General features: G+C 36.1%; 1 protein-coding gene across 7 annotated transcripts in view; it reads right to left on the reverse strand.

Moving 5' to 3' along the window:
• Positions 1–25,538, reverse strand: part of PUM2 (pumilio RNA binding family member 2) — a 97,383-nt gene that overhangs the window by 30,896 nt on the left and 40,949 nt on the right. For 4 of the 7 annotated variants that reach the window (XM_077751065.1, XM_077751062.1, XM_077751063.1 and 1 more), the window contains 6 exons: positions 23,923–24,048; positions 20,550–20,692; positions 19,181–19,310; positions 7,465–7,608; positions 7,062–7,355; positions 2,637–2,873 (listed from right to left, as the gene is read on the reverse strand). In XM_077751065.1, the coding sequence (XP_077607191.1) occupies positions 2,637–2,873; positions 7,062–7,355; positions 7,465–7,608; positions 19,181–19,310; positions 20,550–20,692; positions 23,923–24,048 (1,074 nt within the window). The remainder of the gene's footprint in view (positions 1–2,636; positions 2,874–7,061; positions 7,356–7,464; positions 7,609–19,180; positions 19,311–20,549; positions 20,693–23,922; positions 24,049–25,538) is intronic. The other 3 variants (XM_077751067.1, XM_077751066.1, XM_077751064.1) reach the window with 2 other exon arrangements.

Here is a 25,538-nt window from a genome sequence, read left to right on the forward strand (position 1 = left end):
TGTTAATCAAATGATTAACAATTTTTAAAAAAGAAACATCTCTTTTAGAAAGACGGCAGCAGACAATGTTGCTATTAAGACTTTTCTGTGAATCAAATAAGTAGAAAAGGGAAAGCTGGTTTTTTTTTCAAAAAAGTGTCATTCAATGCTTTAAAAAATGGAGATATCAGGAGGGCCTATCAATAACTATAATGGTTACCTGTCTTAAAATCTCACAAGAAAATAATCTGGAACTAATTAATTTCCAAGCAATTCTAATGAAACTAACTCCCACCTCATGATGTTATATTCTTAATATGTGAGCTAAGATTATTTCTAGAAATGGATATGCAAATTCTTTCCATAGGCATTTCCTAAATCATCTGCCTTGATAACTTGATTCACGAAGAAATCCATCTGAAGGATATACAATTTAAATATTTTTAGACCAGAAAGCATGTTAAGTCTTGCACTGTGATTCAATCAGATTAAAGCAAAAGATAGATTACTTCCATGAACACTGTATAAAGAGCAAGTTTATGAAATCTATTAAATTATTTCATCCCGGCAGGTTCTATATACAGTCCTGATTAACACTGCCATACTACAACTAAAACTAAAGGAGATCACAAAAGAAAATCATCTACAGATAATTCCACCCAGAGGTGTGTTAAAAAATATCAGATTTCCAGCTGAAGCTAAACCTAATGAGTTTAACTTTGGATACAAAAGTATCGGGCTATATAATATAGAAATGCTGGCCCAAGTGATGATTACTTCTCATAACTGATGAGAATTTCGTCCCTAAGCATCTACACAGCTGGGTTCTTTATAATCTAAAGAAAAATATCTTGATATGCTGTTTAATTATAGAGACAGTTCTAAAATTTATATTTTATTTTTTAAATATTTTCTTCTTTTTTGGAACAGCACAAGCAGAAGAGGGGCAAAGAGAGGGGGACAGAGGGCCTGAAGCAGGCTCTTCAGTGATAGACTGATAGCAGTGAACCCAATGTGGGGCTTGCAATCATGAACCGAAATAACATGACATAAGCCAAAGTTCAACACTGAACCAACTGAGCCACGCAAGTGCCCCCAAATTTTATGTTCTAATTTTTAAGCAAGCTATCTAAAATAGCCAATGCCATTTTTATAAGCTCTAAAGCACAACATAAGCAGTAACGGTTGACAGGAATCTGATCTGAAACTTACCTATAAAAAAAATGACAGGACATGACAAATATAATCTTAACAAATAAAACACAAAACTAGTATGAAGGTCCTATTCTTAGGTTTGTTACATTTCAAAACTTCAAAGGCATATCGTACATGGGCGTGGTGGGAGTGGGTGGGTCTTAGTAGCAATAACAGAAATCAGGAACTGAGCAGCCCTTATGACCAAGAAAAGATGATAAATGTAGGAAGGTGTCAGGCTAAAAACTGGTAAATTTACGCAGTGAAAGCAGATCTTAGGACACCTCCCAAATAAACTAATCAGCTGTATATATTTAATATCCACAAAAGAGCAAAGACTCAGAATTTGGAGTCACAGGACCAGTCTTTAAAAAAAACTAGGCCACATCACACTGACATATATTTAAAAGATGATTACTACAAAAGATCCCTTTGTTCCATGAACATTTATGTGTTAATAAGCTTTAGGGAAAACTAGATCTAGCTTTATGGTGGGGGTGGGGGTCAAATATAATCACTAACTTATATCTGCTAATAGCAGCAATATTACTTTTAAAATCACAAGCTGATTTAAATCTTTCAAAGCACATGAAAATCAAAAAAGAAATCTCTCAGTTTTAATGAAGAGAACTAAAATTGCAAAAAACAAAAAACCAAAAAAACAAAAAACCAAAAAAACCCCCACAAAATCTACTTTCAATGAAATACTTTCTTTGAAGAGACCAGGATTCATACACAACCTGATACTCAAAATCTCTTCAAATATATGCTATTAACTACATGAATAAATACTTCCTAGAGAGGAAAGAGGGTAACCACCAACTCAATAATCTTGGGGTGGGGGCAATTTTAATATAAAGATATAAACAAAAGTTCTAAATACTCCAAATTCCAGAATATATCAAACCTAAAACATTTTTTTTCTTAAACTAACTAAATATTCAAACGTATATGGACCAAACCATTAAGATTTTCTAACTCACAAACATACTAAATTCATATACCCTAATACACCCTTTGGTAAAATGGCCAGGCATTCAAAAGCCAAAGCAAAAACCATTGTACTAAACTATTTGAAGTTCGAGAACTAAGTGGCTAATGTTTTCTTTTAGGTGTGCAAAAACTTTCACAGTGAAATTTCTTTTACTATCATGTTTAAACAGTTGACTTTTCAGATGATCTAAAACACACACAAATCAAAAGCACAGACAAGAAAAAACACACCACTGTATTTCATTAAAGAAACATAAGATACATTACGGGTCTTTACCTTACTGTACATTAGACCCTCGCTTTGAATTTTCACAAAAGTAGAACTTTTTCAAAAGGCTAATATCTAAAAGCAAAAGCAATTTGGCATGTTTTATCCAACATTAAATATTTTACATATATTATAAACACACACACAAACACACTTACATGTATACATACAAATAAAAAGGGTTTTGTTTTTTTTTTTTTACCTAAATGCAAACTGGATGAGGATCCATGTGATGAAAGTGATGGCGGTGGCGTAAGTGAATGTCCTGGAGTTTGGCTTGGCAGAGGCATGCCTATTGGACTTGGAGAGGAGGAAAATCCCAGACTATTGTAAAATGGTTGCCCTATGGGTGCTAGGCTGCTACTAGATCTTTTGTACAAGTCAGAGCTAGTAGATAGAGACTCTCTCCTTGTGGCACTACTACTTGCAGAACTGCCAACTGAAGAAGAAATAAAAAAAACCCTAATTACATACAGTGTTAACTGAATAAAACCTATCCCCAACTCTTGCTGGGAAATAACAGAAGTGATCACAATAATTATTTTTAGAAAACATTATGGAGAAGATAATTACTGTGATAACTACATAAACTACCTTATTAATCATAAAAGGGTATAAATGCACCCCAATAAAGTAACCAAATACTTAACAGAGCACTCATATGTTTATTATCTCACACATATTTACCACTAACACATATGATTACTGTGCTTTAATACCCTGGTATGATTTATAAACCCTAAAATTGTAAGGTATCTGCTTTCGGAGACGCTAGAGATTAAATTCCAATAAAATTCCAGTTAAATTTTGGTAGTGCCCTAATCTCTGGAATCAGGGTCTTCAACTCAATGCCAAGAAAGTATTACACTGATAAACAGATTATTAATACATTTCCCTCACCATTCACATTTAATTTGGCTTCTAGCTTATGTTCAAACCATAGTCCTTTAAGTCCATATTGGCCCGAATATCGGTCAGTTGTGAAGTACAGATGGCAATTAACTTCTCAGTACTTTCCAAATTATACTTTTTCCCTATCCTTCAGCAACTAAGTTATAAAATATATATGAAAAAGTAAACTTCCTTTTAGAAAGTTGATGGTTTTCATTACTGTCATCATACCAAAGACGTGCTTTCACTTACCCCTCAGGATCTCCTATTCCTGAGATTGTACTAATGGTCTAGTGAGCCCTTTACTCAAGTGAAGACTACTCAGCCTTTCTTCCCCCCTTAAATATGCAATTATCTTGTATCACATACCTTCCTGAACTACATACTGAATTCTTTTTATTTAATCCCAAATTCAACCTTCTAGTCCTTTTTTTCCTTAACCACTCTACAAAATTATTAAAAAAAAAAATGGCAGAACCACATTACCATGTAGCCATGCATTATCAAAAAAGTACCCCAAGATCTGTTAATTAACATATCTAGATAATCAAACTCTTTACCAAGTGTTTAAAAGGGCTGTCCAAAACTCGCAAATCGTTAAGTCTTGCTTATAGCCCCCATTTTCAAGTGCTTCTTTCTTCTTTCTAAACACTAGCCTTTGTTTGTTTGTATTTTTACTGCATTATTTTATATCTAAGGGAATTTCATATTAGATTTCTTAACCTTGTCAAGTTTTTAAAGAACAAGCTCTATATTCGGACCAATATGGTAACATTTTTAAAGAGAATTTTCAGGTTTCTATTAGGTCTTGGTTTTCTAATCACAAGTCAATTATAAACAGGTCATTAGAGCATAATGAAAAATTAAGAGAAAAATTAAGCAGAGCACATAATGGGTAGACCAAGTTAAGCTTATAATACAGATAGCAAACAATTACATTGGTTTTGCCAAATTCAAGACTCTTATAAAGAAAAAACACCAGGCTCACACTACTGTATGAGGCAAAATATTAAAACACTAGTCAACCTTTAATACCAACCAGTCTGGTTTCTGAAAGACTGATATGTTTTATTGAAAACTGCACATTTTAAGATATCATACAGTAAGAAAATACTGTGTAGCTACATGTATTTTAATAGCAAAACCAAACATAAACACTAATGTAATAACCACCTCTTCTACAGTTGCTTTTCGCAAAATTGTCAACATATGCTACATTAACTATACTAATTTAAAAGGACACTGTCAAAGTGATTGTTCTAAGAACATGGCTACACTTAAAATTCCTATTTATTTCAGAAAACAATTAGACTGACAAGGAAAAAAGACAAGAGCTCTCTAATGAGAGCAATAAATAGCACGTCATTCCCCTGGCAAATAACCAAAGAAACCATAGTTCTAACACATGAAATATTATTTTCCTCCAAAAAGGAAAAGCCAAGCCAAACATTTAAAAGTAATTCAGAAATAACTTTTAATTCTAAACAAGCTGACTCCTTAACTTTTACTATATGCCTAAATTATCTGCAGTAGTGTGACTATGAAATATGAAACAAAGGACACCTAAAAAGATCTAAAAGGCTAGACCAACAGTGGAGTCGCTAATCATTTATCAACTGTATATAAAATGTTAAATTACTATCAATTGTAACAACACTTTCTAAGTAATGGGTCATAGAACAGTTGGTCTGATTACCATATTACAATGGCTAAGCTTCCCAGCTGTGTTATAAGGTGGGGTATAATGCTGGTAAGTGTTAATAACTACATCATACAGGTAAGAGAATAACTGTGTATAGGATTCCGTATGTGTATATGTGCACATAACCCTACTATCATTGTAGATTTCATATAGGCATGGAATTGCCATAATGTCAAACGGCAATGGGTAGGGTTGTTTTAAGGGTACACTTGTGTAGCACTTGACTGAACTTTCACAAAATGTCCAAGAGGAAGGGGAAGATGGTAAGACTATTTACTGGCATCCAGGGTTGACAACTGCCAATGACCTCTGATGCAAGGTAAAACAGAGGTATACAGATCAGTAGTCAGAACTGAGTAAGCAATGTTTATGAATAAGGGAGGCATGAAGAAGATTAGTTCTTGGGAAGGAGGCATCTAAAGGAAATATTTGTAGGGAACAAAATGCTCATGCCAACCAGTTCCTGAATGCTGGGAGGATCTTAATAACTAAGAGACAAATTGGAATTTGAAAGAAGTGGATAAGGGGGCCTACAAATCCATCCCAGACCCTCAGTGACATATATTATTACAAAAGGGAAAATGAGGTTTATCAAAGCTCGTCTCTATTTTTCCTGGATTATTTAGAATCTATAATCTCTAATTTAGAAGCTAGTCATTCCTACCAAGTTTATCTTTTAAGTTATGTGTTCTTTCAATTTTCTTCAGCCTGTTGGATATTTAGAGAAAATACTTGTCAACTGTGTTAAGAAAGAAAAAATGAGTCCGATGGGAGTGCTTGGGTAGAGATAAAAATACCGAACTCCAAAAGGAATGAAAAATTCAAGTAGGAAAATTAAAAGATTGAAGACTCTTCAAGTACATTAGATTTTTCCCTCAGAAGTTCTTGTGCCCATCCTTTAGGTAGTTTGGTGTTAGGAAAGTATAATATTTCCCTATTGTATTTCATTGTAACAAAAAAAGCATTCTGAGATTTTAGATCATTCCTCTTACAAATATGAATGTTGAAAAGTTCAGAAGTTATTATTTCCTTAGAAAACCAGCAAACATACTTCGTAACAACTGGCCCATGTTAGTTTTGCCATTTTCCACACCAGAAAAGAGAATAATTTAATGTGGTGGGAAAACAGATGAGAAGCAGGTATTAAAGGTTCTAGGACTTCACAAAAATAGAAAACCTCTTGAGATCTGAATAAACTGCTCTGCCCCTCATGAAGAAAAGGCTGCCAATTAACTGCACCAACAGAACTAGGGTAGGCCATTTTTTCCCTAATGTTTCCTGAATACTCTGGAAACTTCAGAGAATGGGAACACAGGTATGTCAACAGGAAGTCAATGTGGGCTTCTTCTGATTTCATCTGGTCATACCTCAGTTACAAAATCAGTTTGTGTAAAATTATTTTTATCTTAAGCCATTTGGAATTTAAAATTGTTAAGTATTATATATATAATTGGGATAGGGGAAGAAATCTTTTAAATGAATTTTTAATGGTAAAGGCTAAATTTTTTAGTCTAAAAGATGAGCATATTGGTTGTTTTGTAGGGGCTTCTGAATAGAACATTTCTTGTATTTTAATTTTACATATTATACCAAATAAAACCATTATGAACCACTAGGATTTAATAAGAATAAACCATCTGATAAGCACAAAAAGACATTATTTTAAAACACTAGAAATTTAAGGTGGCAAAATATATACTTCCTCAAAGATTATTTTGTACATAACAAGGAAGAACTAGTAATTAAAATCCACTGCTCCAAACAAATCTTACTAAAACGAAAATTACAATTCTTAAAGCCAGGGGAAAATGTATTATATCTGAGTAAAAGATGGGCTGCTTGAAATGAGCTAAACATTCATAAATGCTTAAAGATTTGCAGGTGGTAGGGTTTTTTCCCCCCACAAAATTAAATAAACTGGTATTTTATTCCTGTCCTTCCTACACTAAAGCTATTATTTACCTTAATATGAAAAACATACATATCCCTCATGTCCAGTTAGCAGAGTATACTAATCCTAAAAAGGCAACTTACCTGATGAACCAAATCCACTGAGAGCTGAGCCTATAGCAGCACCCAAAGAACTGCTGCTTCCAAAGCCAAGCGATGTACTTCCCGGCTGGCCAGGTCCGTGAGAAAATAAAGAACTGCTCTGGGAGCTACTAGTCAAAGAAGTGCTCCCATAAAATGAATTAGACTGCAGATTCGTGCTTGGCGGCTGCTGCTGCTGCTGCTGCTGCTGTGGTGGTTGAGTGCCAATTGGCCGAAAGAGACCGTTTGTGCTGCCTGTAAGACTATTTGCAGTTCCTCCAGCTGCTGCGGCTGCTGCTGGAAAATAAATTTCAGATACTTCTTAAAACCAGCAAAAAGACTATTTTTAAAATATATCAAACAACACCAGAAAAATATTATCCCTGAAAACAGCAGTTACACTTACCAGCTTGTGCTGCTGCTGAACTAATTAAAACAGGTGTCGGAGCCATTAAACGAACTGGAGCTCCAAGGCCAGTTCTTGCTCCAGGGCCAACCACTAAGGCACCAGTCTGATCATAATAGGCAGTTGGAGCTAGTACTTGATAGCCTAGATGATATTAAAATAAATGTTTACTAAAGAAAACATTTAATATAGAAAACATGCATAGTTATCTTCCCCTGCATTTTTTTTATCAACCAGAAAATAGGATTATATACTATTAATATAAAATCCTTAATCATGATATGAAAAGCTAACACATTTGAGAAGGTATTACTTACTCAATGTATGAAACTGGAATAGTGTGTAAGTAAAGCTGTTTTCTCTAAATTGTAAGAGATGCCTTTCCATTTACAAACTACATAATGACAAGGAACCTTCTTTGATATATAAGCTATAGGCTATCAAGCACTGATCTTTGAAAAATATTACCTATTAGTTCTGAGAGGAGAATGGAAAAGACTAAGGGATGTGAGGTAGAACACTAAAAGAATGGATTATTGTGCAATTTTAATAAAGTTCTAAACCAAGGGCTTCATTAGCAACATTCCCTTAGCTTTTCATTTGTAAGCATCCATTTAAAAATCATGATATAGGGGCGCCTGGGTGGCTTAGTCAGTTAAGCGTCCAACTTTCGCTTAGGTCATGATNGGGGCTCTGTGCTGACAGCTCAGAGATTCTGTGATTCATTCTCTTAGCCCCTCCCCCTCTTGTAGTCTGCCTCTCTCTGTCCCTCAAAAATAAATGAATGTAGGGGCGCCTGGGTAGCTTAGTCGGTTAAGGGTCCGACTTTCGCTTAGGTCATGATCTCGCGGCTCGTGGGTTCGAGCCCCACATCGGGCTCTGTGCTGACTGCCAGCTCAGAGCCTGGAGCCTATTCAGAGTCTGTATCTCCCTCTCTTTCTGACCCTTCCCTGCTCACGCTCTCTCTCTCTCTCTCTCCTAGAAATAAATAAAAATATTTTTTAAAAATTAATGTAAAAAAAATTTTTAATCATGATATAAGCATACCTTAAAATCCTAAGGTAACACTCTTTTTGTAAAGGTTCTCATGCTAACATTTGAATAAAAACCATACAAGCCTTAGTTTTTTATAGCCTTAACCACAAGGCAGGTGACAATCTGCACTATACAGAACTACAGAAGCTTTTCTCAGGGGGGATTCCTTATCTTAACTGTAGAACAGAAAGTAACTATTTTGAACAGAAAAGTGACTATTTTGCCAATTCTTCCAAAGATAGTATATAACAAGTACCATTCCAAATGCATAGGAGAGAAGTTAACTACACTTTGAGGTAGGAAACCTTACTTTCCTCCCAGAGGTCAGGTTAAAAAAGTCTCTCTTGGGGCGCCTGGGTGGCTCAGCTGGTTGGGCAGCTGACTTCACCTCAGATCATGATCTCACAGCCTATGGGTTTGAGCCCCACATCGGTCTCTTAATAGCTCAGAGCCTGGAGGCTGCTTCAGATTCTGTGTCTCCCTCTCTCTCTCTGTACCTCCCCTGCTACCACTCTCTCTCTCAAAAGATAAACACTAAAATAAACAAAGTCTGCCTTACACAGGACAAGAACTCAGGTTCAGGATCAACATTCTGACAACCATTTGCAAAAATGTACTGAACAGTATTTTTTTAAATGTTTTATTTATATTTGAGAGAGAGACAGAGCACGAGTGGGGGAGGTGCCAAGAGAGAAGGAATCACAGAATCCGAAGTAGGATCCAGGATCCAAGCTGTCAGCACAGAGCTGGAACTGGGGCTTGAACTCACCAAATGCAAGATCATGACCTGAGCTGAAGTCTGACACTCAACCAACTGAGCCACTCAGGTGCCCCAGGTACTGATAGTTTTAAATTTAAACACTACCTTCACTACCAAGATGAACACTTTCACATGCAAAGGTTGTTTTTAGTTAAATATGGTTAATTCTGACTATTTTTGCAATGAGTTTCATTATAAATGGATATAATTTAGAAGAACCAACCAAACAGAAAGACATATAAGGCAAAATCTAGAGGGGAATACAGAGGTTCCAAGCTGTCTCCTCACAGAACTGATGTTAAAAATCTGAGATTATATCCTATCCAACCAGAGATGCCCAATAGGATATACAAGTCTCAAGTTTATTTATTTTTAAAATATTTTTTTATTTATTTCTAGGAGAGAGGGAGAGAGAGAGAAAGAGAGAGAGAGAGAGCGTGAGCAGGGGAGGGTCAGAGACAGAGGGAGATACAGACTCTGAAATAGGCTCCAGGCTCTGAGCTGGCAGTCAGCACAGAGCCCGACGCGGGGCTCGAACCCACGAACCGCGAGATCATGACCTAAGTGAAAGTCGGACGCTTAACTGACTAAGCCACCCAGGCGCCCCAACAAGTCTCAGGTTTAATGGAGAGGTCCAGGCTGCAGTTACAAAGAATAAAATCAACAAGAAAAATTAAAAAGGGATCTATGGACAGAGTACTTCACATTAAGAGGATGGAGAGAGAAGGAACCAGGAAGAGATGAAGAAGAAATAGCCAGGGGGATGCCTGGGTGGCGCAGTTGGTTGACCATCTGACTTTGGCACAGACCATGATATTGTAGTCTGGGAGTTCAAGGCCCATGTCGGTCTCAGTACAGACAGCGTGGAGCCTGGAGCCTGCTTCAAATTCTGCATCTCTCTCTCTCTCTCTCTCTCTCTCTGCCCTGGCTCTACTCATGCTTTATCTCTCTCTCAAAAATAAAACTCAACAAGAAAAAAGAATAGCTGGTAAGGAAGAAAAAAATTAGGACAATGAGGCCAAAGAAAAAATAATTCCAATGAAGACTGAGTGATGAACAATGTTAAATGATGCTAAAAGCAATTAAAAGCTGAGAACTGACAAATGATTTAGCAACATGGAAGTCATTATGGCAAGGGATACTAGCCAAACTATGGTGAGTTCAGTCAAGAACGGAAGAACCACAAAAACGTACAGACAATGCTTCTAAGGAGTTCCAATGTAAAAAGGGCCAGAGGGGAGCTAAAGAAAAGGGGATGCTGAGACTAATATTTTCTTAACCAGACAAGGTACTTTATTAGCAAAGCACAATACTGTGTTTAAAATTTTGTTATTGTGAAATAAAACACATGAACACAAGAATGTAAACCCAAAAGTACAGTATAATGACAGCATGCTACCTCTGTCTCTGCTCTACCACAATCTTCTCAGTTATATATCACTCTACTACCCAAGAATGTCTCCTTCCTTAATACTCATTTGGACTGAATGATGTAAAAATTTTCACATATAGTTGTATATACCTATACATTTCTATTGTTCTATTGTGTAGCAGCTCATTGGACAGATGCCAAAATACATTTATGTGTTCTGTATTTACACTGCTCCCCTCATTTAGGGACACTGCTGCCATGAGTACTGCTGATCAACTTTTTAGTGCATGTATCCTGGTGTGTAGTGTGACTATGTCTCTACCCCAACGTATCTATCTAAGCAACTGACACACTGATTGGGGAAATTAACATTCTTTCTACCTTGGTATTAGAGTTCCCACTTCTCTACAACTTTAATAATACTTTATATTCTCAGACTTTTATATCTGACTGATATGGAGGATAGGCAGAAATATTTTGTTGTGGTTTTTAGTTTCCTTTTCCTACATTAAAAGAGGCTGAGCGTCTTTTCATATGCTATTCTTACAAGAAGCTTTTACCAAGTCTTTTACTCATCTTCCAGAGGCTAATAACTATGTATGTTGTATCTAAAGTTTTTCACTGTCTTAATACACTACAATTATCTTTTTCCATCCCTAGCCGGACATTCTATTATCTTTATGGTGAATTTCGGGGTAACAGTGTCAAATTTATTATTTCCTTTATTCTTATAACAAAATTTCCCTATATTATCTTCTAATAGCCTTAAAAGTCCATTTTCCACAGTTAGGTCTAAAATCCAAATCAAGTTGATTATTGAACACAAGACAGGGCAAGGGTTCAATTTCATTTTGTTTCCGAAACAACCAATTTTATTTCATCTTATTTGTAAACCAAGTCATTTTCTCCCTACTGCTTTGTTTTGTTTCTTTGCTATTAGGTATCTTTTCTCTGGGGATTTCATTTTTGAGGGTTGATATTTGGTCCCACTGGTTTCTCTCTCCAGGCAATAATTTAAAATTTTTTAGTGTTTAGTTAGGCTCAGAGCCTGGAGCCGGCTTCAGATTCTGTGTCTACTCTCTCTGCCCCTCCCCTGCTCTCTCAAGAATAAAAACATTAAACAAAATGCTGAGCGAAATAAGTCAGGCAGAGAAGGACAAAAATCATATGTTTGCACCTATAGGAGGATTAGGAGGAACTTAATGGAGGACCATGGGGGAGAAGAAGGGGGTAAATGGTGGGGGAAAGGGGGAGGGGCAAACCATGAGAGACTCTTGAATGCTGACAAAAACTGACGACTGATGGATGTAGGGGGGAGTGGGGGAATGGGCCCGGAGGGGGGCACTTGTGGGGATGAGCACTGGGTGTTATATGGAAACCAACTTGTCAATAAACTATTTGTAAAAATATACATATATAAAATTATGCAAAATCAAAAAAAATAAAAATATAAACTAGCAAAAAAAAACATTAAACATAAAAACATTTTAAAAAGTTTAAATGCTGAGCTGTCCAAATGTATTTGGTCTCCTTTAATGTATAAACACAGATGTTTCCCATAGAAATCATGTATACATTTAGTTAGGTTTAGTCTTAAGTACTTGCTATTACTAGAAGTATCTTTAAAATTTTTCATTATCAAACAGTATGCTGTTAACAGAAGAGATTTTTTATTTTTTATTTTTGTTTATTTTTGAAGGAGACAGTATGAGCAGGGGAAGGGCAGGGATAGACAGACAAAACCCACAGCCACCTCCAGGCTCTGAGCAGTCAGCCCAGAGCCCGATGTGGGGTTCAAACTCCCCAACTGCGAGACCGCCCAGGCGCCCCCAACAAATATTTTTAAATTGATTTTCATATCCAAAAACCGTAAAAAGAATGTTAATTCTAATACTTTACCTAAAGATTCATTTAATACACAATCATATTTTCTCACGACAGTTTTAATTCTTTATAGGATTTTCTCATTTCCCTCTCATGATATAGTACTGGCTAGGATCTCTAACATGCTGAAGTGTTAATAGGAATCCTTGTCTTGTTCTCAATCTTTAAAAAAAAAAAAAAAAAACCTTCCAAAATTACCCATAAAGCGCAAGTTTGTTATCCATTTAGGGGTGCGGGTGTGTCAATTCCCGCCTTAGCATATTAAGAAAATTATCTTCTAATCCTAATTTCCTAAAGTGACTTAGTATTAGATTCAGTACATAAATTTGTTATGCTTTTCTTGCATCTTTTGATAAGTTCTTGTGATTGCTTTCTTTTAATCTCTGAATGTAGCAATTACACTATGTGACTTCGTAAACTTCTTGAATTCTTGGGGAAAAAACCAACTTGTTCTTCATTTATTATTATCCTGCTTATATACTGCTACATCTGCCTGTGTTAATATTTAATTTAGAATTTAGTAATCAATGTATAATTTCCCTTTCCTGTACAGTCTTTGACAGGTTTTATTATTTTTTTAAATGTTTATTTTTGAGAGACAGAGAACCCTCAGGAGGTCAGAGAGAGAGGGAGCCAGAGGAAATGAAGGCTCTGTGCTGACAGCAGACAGCTTGGTATGGGGCTCGAACTCATGAACTGTGAGATCATGACCTTAGCCAAAGTTGGATACAACCAACTGAGCCACTCAGGAGCCCCAGCTATGATTTTTGATATTTAAGTTTTTTACCTTCTTTTTCTGAATGTTTCAAGTTTAAAAAACAATCTAGGTAACTAGGCATATAGCGTAATACTGGTTTCAGAAGTAAAATTTAGTGACTCACCACTTACATCTAACACCCACTGCTCATCACAAGCGCCCTCCTTAATTTCCATCACCCATTTAACCCATCCTCCCACCCACCACCCCTACAGCAGACCTCAGTTTGTTCTCATAATTAAGAATCTCTTTTATGGTTTGCTCCCTTCTCCTTTGATTTCTCTTTCATCTATGTTCATCTGTTTTGTTTCTTAAATTCCATATATGAGTGAAGCCATATGGTATTTATCTTTCAGATTTATTTTGCCTGCTGTAACACACTCTAGCTCCATCTATGTTATTATGAATGGGAAGGTTTCATCTTTTTTGATGGTTGAGTAATATTCCATTCTGTGTATGTATATATTTACACACACACACACACACACACACACACACACACACACGTTCTTTACCTATTAGTCGATGGACATTTAGGCTCTTCTCATCATTTGGCTACCAAAGAGGTTGCTGCTGTGTTCTCTAGGATTTTGATGGGGTACTGTCTCACATTTAGGTCTCTCATCGATTTTGAGTATCTTTTTGTGTATGGTATATGAAAGTGGTCCAGGTTCATTCATCTGCATGTTTCCCAACACCATCTGTGGATTTCTCTTTTTTCCACTAAATAGTCTTTCATGCTTTGTTGAAGATTAATTGAGCATACAATTATGGGTTTATTTCAGGGTTTTCTATTGTGTTCCACTGCTCTATGTGTCTGTTTTTGCCAGTACTATACTGTCTTGATGAATAAAGATTTGTAAGATAGCTTAAAGCCTGGAATTCTGATGCCTCCAGCTTTACCTTTCTTTTTCAACATTGCTTTGGCTATCCGGGGTCTTTTCTGATTCCATACAAATTTTAGGACTGTTTGTCCTAGCTCTGTGAAAAATATTGGTAGTATTTTGATAAGGATAGCACTGAATGTCACAGAAAGTATTTAGATCACACTAATATCATAAAATAACCTGCGATGCATACCATCTTTTTCTATTTTCTAGGATCTTAAAAATTGGAATTATTTCCTCCTGGAATACCTGGTATCACCAATGAAGTTTTATGTTAGCCTAAAATTTTCTTCCAGGAAAAGTTTTGATTATTTCTTTAATGTTAACAGACCTCTGATTTTTTTTTTTATATCCTCAAGTCTGTTTGGTTACATTTTTCTAGTTATTTATCCATTTTACTAAATTTTTCTAATTTGTTAATGTGAGATTATTCCTAACAGCCACCAGTGATAATTTACTTTTTCTGTGTTGGTTATTTCTGCTTTAAAATTTTTTTGAGGAGTCAGAGGTTTATCAATTTTATTAGTCTTTTCAAAGAAATAACTTTAGGGATATTTTAAATCTTTTAATTGTACATCTGCCATCAGCTCCCATCTTTATTATTTGGTTTCCTTTTACAAATTCTTTGGGTTTATTCTCTTTCTTTTATAGTTCCTAGGTAGAAACTTGCTTCCTAATGTATGCATTTGAGCCTATTATATTCTCCTCGTAGGTCATTTTTGGTGTAGTCGACAAGCTTAAATTTGTGGCATTTTCATAATCATTTAGTTCAAAAGCTTCTAATTTCTACCTTGTTATCTTTCTTTACTGAGAGAGTATGATAATACAACAGGGGCTTAAAAAAAAAAAAAAAAAAAAGACACGGTCCCCATACTCAAGAACTATACAGTTTAGTAGAGGAGGTAATGTATTACACGTCCTTAAATATATACTTTTGAGAGAGCAAGCGGGCATGCATGCATGCGAAGGGACAAAGTGGGAGAACAGGACACAGGATTTAAAGCAGGCTCTACTGACAGAGAGCCCGATACAGGGCTTGACCTCACAAACCATGGAATTACCACCTGAGTCAAAGTCAAACACCTAACCAATGGAGCCACCCAGGCCCTCCTTAATTCTAACATGTCACTTTGTTTTAAGACAAGACACTGATCTACAAACTTCCCTTCAAGGAGAACCAGAAAATACTGTTCTACTTTAATACATTTTCTACCTTTAACTTGGTAAAACAAGGGCAGAATTGAGAAAATAAATCACAAATAGCTAAATGAAATGCAATGCAGACAGAAGTCGTAAAGAAAGGTACAAGAAGAGTAGTTACTGATGTTACTGATGAAAACACACAGGGAAAGAAAAGATCAGGAAGGCTTCATGCAAAGGATATTGAAGGACGAGAAAGAAACCTAATTACAAAATGTTTAGAAATCAGGGTTAAAAGAAGAAAAATGTTTAGCTAAGGGTAGAAGCATAAAAAGCCCAAGTATTTTTGACCAGCAGTATATGATCCAGTGTGTTAAAGCATAGGACTATTGAAAGATACTATCAATTAGGTAGTTTGGGACTAGGTCATTTAATATATTAAGGGGCATCTGGGTGGCTCCGTGGGTTGGGTGTCCAACTTGGCTCAAGTCATGATCTCGCAGTTTCTGAGTTTGAGCCCCATGCTGGACAGCTCAGAGCCTTCAGGCTGTTTTGGATCCTGTGTCTCCCTCTCTCCGCCCCTCCCACACTCACACTCTAAAATAAACATTAAGGGGCGCCTGGGTGGCTTAGTCAGTTAAGCATCCGACTTTCGCTTAGGTCATGATCTCGCGGTTCGTGGGTTCGAGCCCCGCATCGGGCTCTGTGCTGACTGCCAGCTCAGAGCCTGGATCCTATTTCACAGTCTGTATCTCCCTCTGTCTCTGACCCTCCCCTGCTCACGCTGTCTGTCTCTCTCTCTCCTAGAAATAAATAAAAATATTAAAAAAAAAATATTTAAACTAAATTAAAAAATTATTTTAAAGAAAATATTAAGAACCAGAATGGTATATAACTAACCTGTTATTTTTGAAAGATTAACTGAAATGAGAAAATAAGATGAAATGGAGGGCACCTGATGGCTCAGTTGGTTAAGCATTTCACTCTTGATTTTGGCTCAGGTTATGATCTCATGATTTTTGAGATTCAGCCCCATGTCAGGCTGTGTGCTGACAGTGCAGGGCTTGTTTAGGATTCCATCTCTCTCAAGATAAAGAAATAAACAAAAAAAGATGAAATGAAGGGCGGCTTAGTCGGTTAAGCGTCCGACTTTTGCTTAGGTCATGATCTCGCGGTTCGTAGGTTCGAGCCCCGCGTCGGGCTCTGTGCTGACTGCCACCTCAGAGCCTGGAGCCTGTTTCAGTCTGTGACTCCCTCTCTCTCTGACCCTCCCCTGCTCACGCTGTCTCTCTCTCTCTCTTAGAAATAAATAAAAAAACCTTATAACAAACAAAAATAAAAAAGATGAAATGAACAGAAGAGATTGGAGGCAGCGAGAATTAGTGGGAGGACCAGAAAGAGGCTGAGCAGCAAGAGCACAGATGAAAAAGAAATGGAATATGAGACAGAATGAATAGAAACGGACAAATTATTGAATGTGAAGCACAGAAGAAAATGAAGAGTTGAACAAGATTCTGAGGCTGAAGCCAAAAGTTTCTAATTCAAAAGGACAGTGGAATCAATAGTGAACAGTAAGACAATTAAATCTGGGAGAGAAGAGTTTTTTTTTTTTCTTTTGGACACTATGAGTTTTGAGGAGTGGCTGAAACATACACATGGTTATGTCTGATACAAAGGCAGAAATATGTTAGGTGTTCAAAAAAGAATCCGAGATGTAGATGTAAACTCATTAGTTTACTGGAATAGGAATGATAGCTGAAATGATGAAAGTAGATGGATATGCCCACCCCCCATCCCCCAAAAGTATCTACTGTTCCAATATTGAAACTGAAGTTCAAAGAGAAAAGTTGGCCAACATCACACCATTAGGTTACACAGAATTATGTGCTCACTTCAGTAGCACATATACTAAAAATTGGAAGGTTATACAGAATTATGGCATACTTGATTCCAAAGTACCTAGTCACTAAGATACACGGTCTTCCATGTTTAAGGATACACATGGAGAAAAGGGAAACTGATCAAAGCAATGAAAAAGGGAGAAGAGGCAGGAAAATAAAATATCACAGAATGTAGTATAACAACAGAGAGAAATTGTAGAGAGTCGGACATAGTCAGTATGGTGAATTACACCAAGAATTGAGAAAAATGGGGATGGAAAGAGGAGGTCTTACTTTGCATTTGTTACTGAGTTAATATTAGAGTTACTGCAAAGGAATCATGGAGGTGGGGCTTAAAAGATGTGTGGGGGCAGACAGAGGAACCCAGAGCCGTTTTTGCATTCTTTCATAAACTTTCAGCTCAGTTCCTTTCAGCCCTGTCATCATGTCCCTCCACGGGTCTACAACTCCAGCTTAACGGCTCCAGGAAAGCAGCTTCCCTGAAGCAAGTACACAGCTGGGGTAAAAAAGAAAATAATGATAACACGCCCATTCTATTATCATTTGTACTTCAGTGACTGTAGGATTAACATCTTCTCTTTACCCAGCAGGCTAGACAAGCCTTAGAATCTCAGAGAACAGAATGAATGCAATCGATATAGAAATTCTCAAAATAACATACAGAAGCATTCAGCTGCACATTAACACANCTCTTCTCTTTACCCAGCAGGCTAGACAAGCCTTAGAGAACAGAATGAATGCAATCGATATAGAAATTCTCAAAATAACATACAGAAGCATTCAGCTGCACATTAACACATAAAAGAAACCCTCAAGCATATATATTTTCTGATACATTAAATATGTTTCTTAATGATTCAAATAAAAAATTTAACTACATTACAATTAAATGGAAACTGAAACTCACATTAATAAGTAATCTACATAGTTATAGGAATAATTACTCCTATACCAACAGTGAAAAAATAGCATACTTGAGAAAGTGAGTCTTCAGGAGAGAATAGAATAGGAAATGATGCATTATCTGATATTAAAATGTAGCTTTAAATTTCATTTTAGAAACATAAGTGCTGCTTTTATTGGTTTAAGAAAATTATCATCCTGGGGTGCCTGGGTGGCTCTGTCAGTTGAGCAGCCGACTTTAGCTCAGGTCATGATCTCACAGTTCGTGGGTTCGAGCCTTGCGTCGGGCTCTGTGCTGACAGCAAGCTCTGAGCCTGGAGCCTGTTTCAGATTCTGTACCTCCCTCTCTCTCTGACCCTCCCCTGCTCACACTGACTGCCTGCCTGCCTCCCTCCCTCCCTCTCTCTCAGAAATAAAAACATTTTAAAAAATTGAAGATATTTAAAAAAGAAAATTATCGTCCTTCCGTTATTTTTAAAATCATAATTTTCTATCTAATGTCATGAAAATCTACTTCACAAAAAAATGTATTTTGCTGTCCCTTTCTAAATGTTGTACTGTGTTAATGGGAAAAAAGTTTTAGAATTTTCTTTGTGTTAGGCTTTCATAGGCATATTTTAGCAGACACTTGCTATCAGGTTATAAATACCAATAGTTTATACTACTAGAAATGACCAGAATACAATGAACAGTGAAAATTTTAGCTGCAAACTTCTCCACATTAACTAAATGACTTTGTATTCAACAGCAATGGTACATGGAGGTTTTGTCTTAACATGCCAACTCTAACCAATTGCTTTTATTTCGTGAAGCATGTTTCAAGAATTCTGGACTATGTTGAAGAAATGCTATGGTTTATGCCATACACAGTAAGAAAAAATGGATGTATTGAGAATTCTGGTACGTTTGCCATCCCTGTCTCACAAAAAATATAGATTTCAACTACTGGCATCTAAGTAACTTATAGCAGGGAAGCATGACTTTAAAGGGATTTGATGTTTTCACTCTTCAATGTGAGTGAATACATTTAACATTTCAAACATATGCAAATTTCTAAAATTAACTGACTATATATACCTGGCATGCCGGTAGCAAGACCCTGACCAAAAGCCAAAGTTGGATTTGCTGCTGCAAGTGATTCTGCCTGTTGCCCTTGCTGGCCCTGATTGGGAGTAAGAGGGCGTTGACCTGCTCCAGCTCGGAGAACCTACAAAGGATAAATGATTTCCTTAAAAACGGAATTATAAAATAACAGATAAATAATTTATCCCGGACAACTCTGTACATGTGGTAAATTGCCTTTGGATATTCTCGCAATGTATTTATATGCAACGAAATGTTGATTTAGCATGAAAAAATACAAAATACTTAAAGTCAAAAACACAATCACTGGCCCTTGACAACTAGAACAATCTATCAAGTAACATCTGGAGATTCTAGAAGGCCTTTATGAAAAATTATTTCTAGTATTTGTCCTCTTTAACTTAATAAATCTGTATTGAAATAAGAAATTTATTTCGGGGAATGGCAAAATTTTAGATCATATTAATTTCACAAGCATAGATGAACAATTCGGGACAAGGGGGATTCACTCTAGTACCACCTGTGTAAGTAAGGCTCACACTCTGGTGTATTGTTCAAGTAGTATATTTTCATGTTTGCACAAAGAAAATATAGATTGAAAAATAATTTATTAAATGGTGCCATGGTCTTATCTGCAAGGACTGAGTCAAAACACAGCTTCAAAAGAACACCAATACAATATTAAACTATGTAAAGGAAATTTAGAATAAAATTTAACTGTCAAGTAACACTATACTTTTCATTAAGCCGTTTCTGTGGTATAATTGTGAAGAATTTGACAATCAGAATTCTGAAATCATCAATAGTGTTTGTGCATTTATCAGAATAGTTCTAAGAAAGCAGCTGAGATTTAAAAAACCCAAAACCAACCAAAACCGTTATAGTGAACATTTTACATTTTAAGAAATTACATCTAATCGTTAGTGAAAATATTTCATCTTTAAAACTTTTCCCAGCTTGATTAAAAATAGAAAGCCCCATAATCTTTTTCTGGTCAGAAATGTATTAAAGTTAATATTTAAAATAGTAATTTAAATACCTAGAAGAAAATGAAATGACAATTACTTTAATAGAAACATGAGCACACTTGAAAGGTAGTGAAAAGAAAATTAAAATCTGCCACAGAGATTTCAAGACAGCTTCAGTAACAAAAATGTAAAAATGAAATAAACCTTTAAATATATCTTTAAATTCATATAATACCAATTAGGAAAAAAATATGGACTCAACACTTGTATAGCAATTATATACTAGGTGCTGTATCATATACAGAGGAAGATGAAAAGGCACAGATCTTGAAAACAAGGAACTCATTGAATTTCAAGGACTCTTCAGGTACGATTTAATGAAGGCAGGCCTATACCTGTTGCTGTCCAGGCTGGGCTTGTGATGCTGCTTGCTGATTTGCTGTGTTGTTTGCCGCAGCTGCAGCTTGTTGCTGAAATAAATTGGCTGGATACACCCCCCACGGAACACCATAATACTGAGGTGGAACCACTGCTGGACCTAAACCCCACACCCCACCCCGCCCCCCCAAAAAAAAAGTTACTTACATTTTATAGATAAATCAGTTACCATTAGATCATAAAAAGGAACAGCGTATATATGACTTAAAGCATGTGCTTATAATCCTCAACCCACTTAACAGCTGCTATATTTCCTTTCGCTTTCTTCCTGATTGTAGTAGGGAAGTCTCGTTCAGGTTATGATATTTGAAGAGAAAATATTTAGGAGTGATAGCAGTGGCCTTAATGGAGATGGTAAAGCTGAAGCCAAAAGGACCAATCAACAGGATGCTTAACCATCTCTGCAACAGTTACTGAATGTCAGTTTATGGGTTTGATACTGGCAAACGCAGATAATATATTCAGGGAACATTAGACTTCATAAAACTGTAAGATTTATGATGTTCAATTCAAATACTCTTAAAAGGCTATTTTCTGAATATTGAAAAAAATTACAAAAATAAAACTAAACACTTTTATCTGTTTATTTGTAATCTATAACATAAAACTGTGTAACATTCTTGTACCAAGCTTGCTAAACCGTATTTGAATTGTAAACCTTGAATTTTAAAATATTTTTAATATTTTTATTAAAAATATTCTTCACATATGAAAGAGAATTAGTCACAATTCTTACAAAACTGAAAATTGCATGAAAACAAATAAAACATCAGTGTTTATGTGGTTATGAAAATGGAATTAGTGAATCAAGAAAGAACCAGGTAATATAAAAGCACAGAGGAATAGAGACATATGAAAGCAAACTAGGAAAAACAGAATGAATTGTTCTTGCTGTAGTCTATGTTATTCAAGGTAACATTTGCTTCTATAAGAGTTAAATAGCATTATGCACAGTAAGTTCCACCATTAAGTTGATGAGTTAAGATGTCACAATTTCTGATATAAAAAGGTGGCCTAAAATACCACTGTTAAAATTTTAATATATCTATTTAATATTTTAAAGAGTCAAATTCTTGTTTTCACTTTGTTTTTTGGAGGAAAATAAAGCCCAGTACAATTGACTGAATCACTAAAGTGAAAACCATTAAAAAATTTAAAAGTAAAGTATTATTTCTGAAAATAGTTTAGGCACAATCTACAATGATAATTGTTAACAGGATTTATGAAGAACACACTATCAAAACAAGAGCCAGATATCTATCTATCTAGAACCTCTTTGTCCAAAACAGTAGCCAGGAGCCACTTGTGACTACTGAAGAACTAAAAAGTTGGATAGGCCAAATGGAGAAGTGGTCTTAAGTATGATATACACAGATTTTGAAAACTTTGCATGAAAAAAAGTACAGTATCTATTAGTAACTTTAAAAATATTAATTATATTACAATAACATGTTGGTTGTGCTGGGCTAAATCAAACATTGAAATTAATATCATCTGTTTTTACTTTTATAATGGAGCTACTAGAAAATTTTTAATTACATTTTCTGGCTCACAGTATATTTCTATTGGACAGCACTGGTCTTAGAAAGCCTGAGTCAAGAATGCCTAGAATGCTTAATCTGAAAACAATTTATTCAAGTTTCTTTTGAGTCCATTGATTGTCGGTATGGATACGCCAGAATTTTATATACGAACATCCAGTTAAATACCACTGAGAAAGCTCATCCTCTCCTTATGGAATCACATGCAAATCTATACTAATACTAAAAACTACTGAATGTGACAGGTTAGTTTCAGCCTGCTAAGTTCAAACTAGAATTTGAAATTAACGTGGTTTTTTCCACTTTTTTTTTTTAAATTTTTTAATTTTTTTAATTTACTTCTTAGAGAGAGAGAGCATGAACAGAGGAGGGTCAGAGAGACAGACAGACACAGAATCAGAAACAGGCTCCAGGCTCTGAGCTAGCTGTCAGCACAGAGCACGACATGGGGCTCGAACCCACAAACCATGAGATCATGACCTGAGCCGAAGTGGAATGCTTAACCGACTGAGCCACCCAGGCATCCCTTTTTTCATTTCTTAAAACAGTCTTGAGTATTAAAAAAGTCCCCTCACTCCCAGGAAAAGACTGTTTTATAGTCATGATAATAATAACTACCAGGAGTGGAGTTTAAAATTGTCTAATTCCTCAGTGAACAAAGTTTAGAAATCGTGACAGTCTAGTTATGAAAGTCAGTAACTAGCAGACTCACTCCAGTGAACACACATCTGTGGCTGACATGACCATGTCTCTGAAACCAATATAACCCATGCCTAAAACTAATTCAATTGTCTCTGTAACCAACTCGACCTAAAACTTTTTCGTCAAAACCCTACAGAAGATCAGCAAATTGTTTGCCTGGCTCAACTGGATGGTGCCTGACCAGCACACAACTCTCCTTACTACATAAATAAGCAAGAAATACAGATCTGGGTTTAAAAACATCTTTCACCAGGGGCGCCTGGGTGGCTCAGTCGGTTGGGTGTCCGACTGCGGCTCAGGACATGATCTCACAGTTTGTGGGTTTGAGCCCCACATCAGGCTCTGTGCTGACAGCTAGCTCAGAGCCTGGAGCCTGTTTGGGATTCTATGTCTCCCTCTTTCTCTGACCCTCCCCTACTCACACTGTCTCTTTCTCTCTCTCTCAGAAATAACTAAAACATTAAAAAACAAAAACAAAAACCCCATCTTTCACCAGCATTAATGCCAATACTACTGACGTGTAACACTGTGTAGTTTTGGTTTTCGTTTTAGATTTTGAGTGGCAGTTTCTGGTTTTAACAGTAAGTTCTTTCTAGCTCTATGCCACCCACCTTTTTGCCCCTCAGTCTGCTTGTGTATTTTAACACTGCTAAATAAACTTTGCTTTTTAGATACTCCTGCTCTCAAGATTCCTGAAGCTCCTTACCTCATACTCTCCCTGACCTGGCTATCTATAGTACCAACCCCAATTTACTGCATGAGAAGTAACTTTACTTTGCATTGTCTTTGTGGGTAATGGAATTGGTCAGGAAAATGAAGGATCTGTGGTTGACAACGTAAGATTCCTGAAACTACAAAATTGAAATGGAAATCAACTATGTCCATACAGAGAGTTAATAAGCTTAGGTTTTTTCCTACAGCATTATATTTGACAAATAGTAAACTAACTCTCTGGAAACTTCATTCTAGGTAACTGTTTCAGATTTTCGTAGGAAATCCAAAATGCCCACAAAATAGACAATAATAAAGCTTGTAAGAAAATTAAAACTAAATCCATAAATAAGCAACGAGATAAACATTAAGTTACCTGCTAATGTTGCTGCTGCAGCCAATCCTGCTGCAGTATATGGATCAGTCCCTGGAGGAGCAGCACTAATAATATACGGATTTGGCACAAATGCAGCTGGAGCAAGGCCTGCTGAGAATACACCAGCTGTATTTTAAAAAGGGGAGAAATGATAAATGAAGATGTAAACTGTAATTTTCTTCATTAAGTAAAATAATTTCGACACTAAATGTGGAGTGGGGAAGGAGAGTGTGTATAATGGTTCAAGTTCAGATTACCTACGTGACCTTGAACATATAACACAACTTGACTCTAAGATTATTCATTTATGAAATAGGTGTATGACCACTCAGGATTTCTGTGAGAGTTAAACGTGATACCAAATATGAAAGGAATGTATAGAACTAGCTGGACAGGCACACAATAAATTTTTCGATCCAGAACTATTTTTTTTCTTTTGTTTAATGATTATTTATTTTTGAGAGAAAGAGAAGCAGTGAAGGGTTAGAGAGAGAGGAAGTCACAGAACCTGAAGCAAGCTCCAGGCTCTGAGCAGTCAGGACAGACCCCAATGTGATCATGGCCTGAGCCAAACTCGGATGCCCAACCGACTGAGCCACCCAGATGCCCTAGTATTTTTCACTGCATCTTTATTAAGCTATACTATGAGCTAGAAATTCAATAATGAAGAAGGCATAGTCTGCCCTCACAAATCAATCCATCTAATGAGAAAAACAAATTGACTATTAGAATACAGTATAGTAAATGCTACGGGCTATAGAGAGAAGGGGCACCTAATGAGCTTCAGAAGGTGTGGGTAGGATAATGCGGGGTTGTAGGGCAAGACAAGACAAAACTGGAGCTATAATCAGAATGAAGACCTGCCTGGGTCAGGTTAAGCAGTTGGACTTTACCCAGAAAGCAACAGAATAACAATGAAGAGCTTTAAGCAGAACTATGACTTTAAGGCCACTTCTGCATCTAATGGATGCCAATGTGAAATTTAGTAAAGGATAGGGAAGATTTTTTAAATATTCATTTGTAGTACTTATTAGAAAAGAAAACCACTGTTATCAAGAAAGCAGCGTGTATACAAGTGATGACGGTATGGACTTTCTAGAGTTGTCTCTTCTGGAAAACAACTGAAACAAGTGTAAGGTGAGGAAATAAAGATGAAAGAGCTCAAAATGGTTCAATTTACACGACTAATGGGGTGCCTGGCTGGCCACGTTGGTAGAGCACATGATTCTTGACATTGGGGTTCAGATTTTACACCCCACATGGGTGTAGAGATTAATCAAAAATACTTAAAAATAAGTAAAAGATTATTAAGAAAGGAGGGAACAGGAGTATAAAAGCATGTTACATAAATAACTTTTTCTAAAAAAAGTATTCAAAAGAAACACTTAAACTCTAGACGTTAAAATCAAGATTCAGAAATTTCATTGTAATTATATTATAGCAGCTTTTAAATGTGTTGAATGTGACCCATAATCTGAAATATATTTCAAATCAACCTAGTGACCATATATACATATACATGCTACAAACAAAAATATCCTAAGAATTTATCCTTATAAAGTTCTAATGTAACCTATTTTCTACTTAATTTTTTTAATTAATTCCTATAACCTATT

The sequence above is a fragment of the Crocuta crocuta genome, unplaced genomic scaffold (assembly GCF_008692635.1).
Source record: "Crocuta crocuta isolate KB4526 unplaced genomic scaffold, BGI_CrCroc_1.0 scaffold129, whole genome shotgun sequence".
In the NCBI taxonomy this organism is placed as follows: domain Eukaryota; kingdom Metazoa; phylum Chordata; class Mammalia; order Carnivora; family Hyaenidae; genus Crocuta; species Crocuta crocuta.